General features: G+C 28.7%; 1 protein-coding gene across 5 annotated transcripts in view; it reads left to right on the top strand.

Moving 5' to 3' along the window:
- The window catches only part of LOC107634421 (palmitoyl-acyl carrier protein thioesterase, chloroplastic-like), a 12827-nt gene extending 10014 nt beyond the window's left edge, over nt 1-2813 (top strand). For 2 of the 5 annotated variants that reach the window (XM_021118824.1, XM_021118825.1), the window contains exons 2-7: nt 116-411; nt 520-653; nt 1213-1326; nt 1451-1625; nt 1890-1958; nt 2450-2813. In XM_021118824.1, coding sequence (XP_020974483.1) covers nt 124-411; nt 520-653; nt 1213-1326; nt 1451-1625; nt 1890-1958; nt 2450-2659 — 990 coding nt within the window. In that variant the 5' untranslated portion in view covers nt 116-123 and the 3' untranslated portion in view covers nt 2660-2813. Of the gene's footprint in view, nt 1-103; nt 412-519; nt 654-1212; nt 1327-1450; nt 1626-1889; nt 1959-2449 lie in introns of all 5 variants that reach the window. The other 3 variants (XM_016337929.2, XM_021118827.1, XM_021118826.1) reach the window with 2 other exon arrangements.

Here is a 3148-nt window from a genome sequence, read left to right as displayed (position 1 = left end):
CTTTTGAGTTTGTCTACTATATTTCTGTGTCTTTCATTGCTTATGATATATATTACTCTTTTTATTTTAAATTTGTCTAACAAACATGCTTTAATAATAATAGATTTGTTTGCAGAATTAATTATGGTAACGCTGAGTACTTCGTCTACATTATGTTCTTTTATTGGTATCATGTTACCACAACAAATAAATTTTGGCTACCGAAGAAAGTTTGAAGTGAAACATGCTCGTTGTGGTGGCTTTCAAATTAAGGCAAGTGTTAAAACCCCAAACAAGGATGATAATTCTTTGAGAGTTACCACATCTTCTATTCTGGATGATTTTGTGTTCCGTCAAAATTTCACTATTAAATCGTATGAAGTTGGTGCTAATGAAAAGGCATCTATTGAGACTTTGATGAACTATTTTCAGGTTTGAATTTTTACCTCTGACTCTATGTAGTTATGATTAGTTTTCTTTATATATATATAGTGGTGCTATTAGTTTCATCTTCTTGATTATTTTTTGTTTGTTTAACAGGACTCTGCAATTAATCACTTTAAGACATGTGGAATTCATCGCGGTGGCTTTGGTTCCACAAAAGAAATGATTAAAAGGAACTTAATATGGGTATTTACTCATATGCGAATAGAGATTTATCGTTATCCTGTCTGGTAATTAACTTACTTTTATATATAGTGTCCTTATTATTATTATTGGATTTACTGGAAAGCTTATGCATGTAACCTGTTTCATAGATCAGAATTGGTTTAATAGCTTTAGATAGAGTTTAGAGACTCTAATCTCACTACCAATATGGTAACTATTATTTTCGACAAGATTTCACAATACATATTTGTTCCCAGGTTACTTGATATGGATGAAATTTGGGCCTAAAGGTTAGGTCTAAATATTCTTTTGTTGAGATACTCAAATATATTTTTTGGTAAAGTGATGCCATTTGATCAAATTTTTAGAGTTTGAAGATACTTATAAAAGATTTTGATATTTAAATTAGCAAAAATTTTAGATAAATTTTGTGTAAATTAAGATCGATCAATACTTAAATTTGATGAAATATTTATATAGTAAAAATGATAAGTTATTTTTTTATAACTTATCCACCTATCATAATAAATGATTATTCTTCGTTTTATCTAGGAGTTGTTGAGATTTTTATATTTAAATATATAAATATATTTGTAGATGTAGTTAAAATTCTTTCAATTAAAGCGATGAAGTTGTTCAAGTGGAAGCTTGGATGTCCGTAGCTGGAAAAAATGCTGTGCGTTGGAATTGGCTTTTGCGAGATTCCAAAACATATCAAGTCTTAAGTAAAGCCTCCAGGTGGACGGACATCTATCAATTATTGCTAATTAATTTGTATATAAAATCAATGTATTTTTAATTTGTTAGCAACATTTTAATAACCAATTTGTTTTTAATTATTTTGATAAATCTCTATAAACAGTGGTTGTGTCATGATGAACAAACTGACAAGAAAACTATCAAAAATACCAGAAGAAGCCAGAAAGGAGTTTGAGTTCTATTTTGTAAATTCTTCTCTGATGATTCTAGAAGATGATATCAAAAACATACCCAAACTCAATGTCACTGCAGCAGATTACATTTGTACCGGTTTAAAAGTATGCAGTCTTTTCTTCTAAGTTATTTTCTATATATTAATTTTTGAGGAATATTAAGAATTAATACCTGTTATTAATATTAAATTTAGACCAATATTTTATTTTATATTATTAAAATTTAAAATTCAACTTTTTATATTTAAATAAAATCAATCAAATTTTTATTAAAAAATAATAAATTTTGTTAGTTACGTAAAATTAATCTTGATTATTTTTTTTATAGAGTAACTAATTAATGCCTTTATTATATTAATTAATTTTTAGCCAAGATGGAATGATCTAGATATAAATCTTCATGTCAGCAATGTGAAGTACATTGGTTGGGTTCTGGAGGTAATTTTTTCTTCTCTATCATCCACATAATGGTGCCTGAACTTTTTCCATAACAAGTTACTTTTTGTATATGCATTATTAGGGTAGCATGGATAGTGAGTTTGGCAAAGTGTTCTCCTATTTAAGTATTTTACACATAAATACTCCTCATTTTCTTAATAATCAAGTTGTTTAATTGCAAGTTTAACAAGAAGAAAAATCACGCTGACTTTTTGTTATTATTTTTTTCCTGTGTTTAAGAGATATTAGACACATGATGACTCTATTTGCAAAAGTATCAACTGATTTTACATAGAGATTTAGCTTATTTGACATTTGGTATCCTTGTGTTCTGTAAAATTCAATAAAAATGAATTAATATTAATTAATTAAAAATTAGTTCTCAGTATTTAGTTATATAATATACCTGGTCATGCTTTCTTATTTGATTCTTTATTGGTGATAAGAAGGCTGAAATGTTTTGATGGCTTTTGGTTTGGATGGTGTTGTAGAGTGTTCCGGAATCAATATTGATGAATCATGAGTTGTGTGGCATGAGTTTGGAATACAAGAGGGAGTGTGGTAGAGATAGTAAGCTTCACTCTCTAACTGCAATTTGTGGCGCCAATAACAACAATGTTGAGTTTTATCATTTGCTTCAACTTGAAGATCGTGGTCTTGAGATTTTAAGGGGAAGGACTAAGTGGAGACCAAAACTTTGACATTGCATATATTTGAAAATTTTCTGAGATACGTAGCAAAATAATTACCAAAACATACATTATCCCTGGATTAATGTATATTTAATTTCAGTCATTGTAAATTTCAATATTTCGTAAGCTTGTTTTTTACATAAATTATTTGGACTCATTTATCCTATATGGAAAATCAAAATATATATAGTAATTAATTAAAATGAACATTAACCTGTAATCATTCCTTAGCATACCTTACCTTTAGTCTATTAATAACACATATATATTGGAATGCATGACATGAGAAGATTAACTTCGCTTTTTTCTTTGTATCTAACAAAAACCCCATTGGAAAAGATGGTAACCTTAACTTATTTTCGCCAATTTGAATTTAGATATGTAATAGATTCTAATATTTTAGCTGAGTTGTATCCGTCAAACCGAATGCAAATCAAACCAGACACTAAGGGGAGGACATCAAGCCGCGCGTCTACGGTGGAGTGGCGTGGTCCACAC

The sequence above is a fragment of the Arachis ipaensis genome, chromosome B03 (assembly GCF_000816755.2).
Source record: "Arachis ipaensis cultivar K30076 chromosome B03, Araip1.1, whole genome shotgun sequence".
Lineage (NCBI taxonomy): Eukaryota > Viridiplantae > Streptophyta > Magnoliopsida > Fabales > Fabaceae > Arachis > Arachis ipaensis.
The sequence above is the reverse complement of the archived record's forward strand: the minus strand, read 5'-3'. Positions and strand labels throughout refer to the sequence as shown.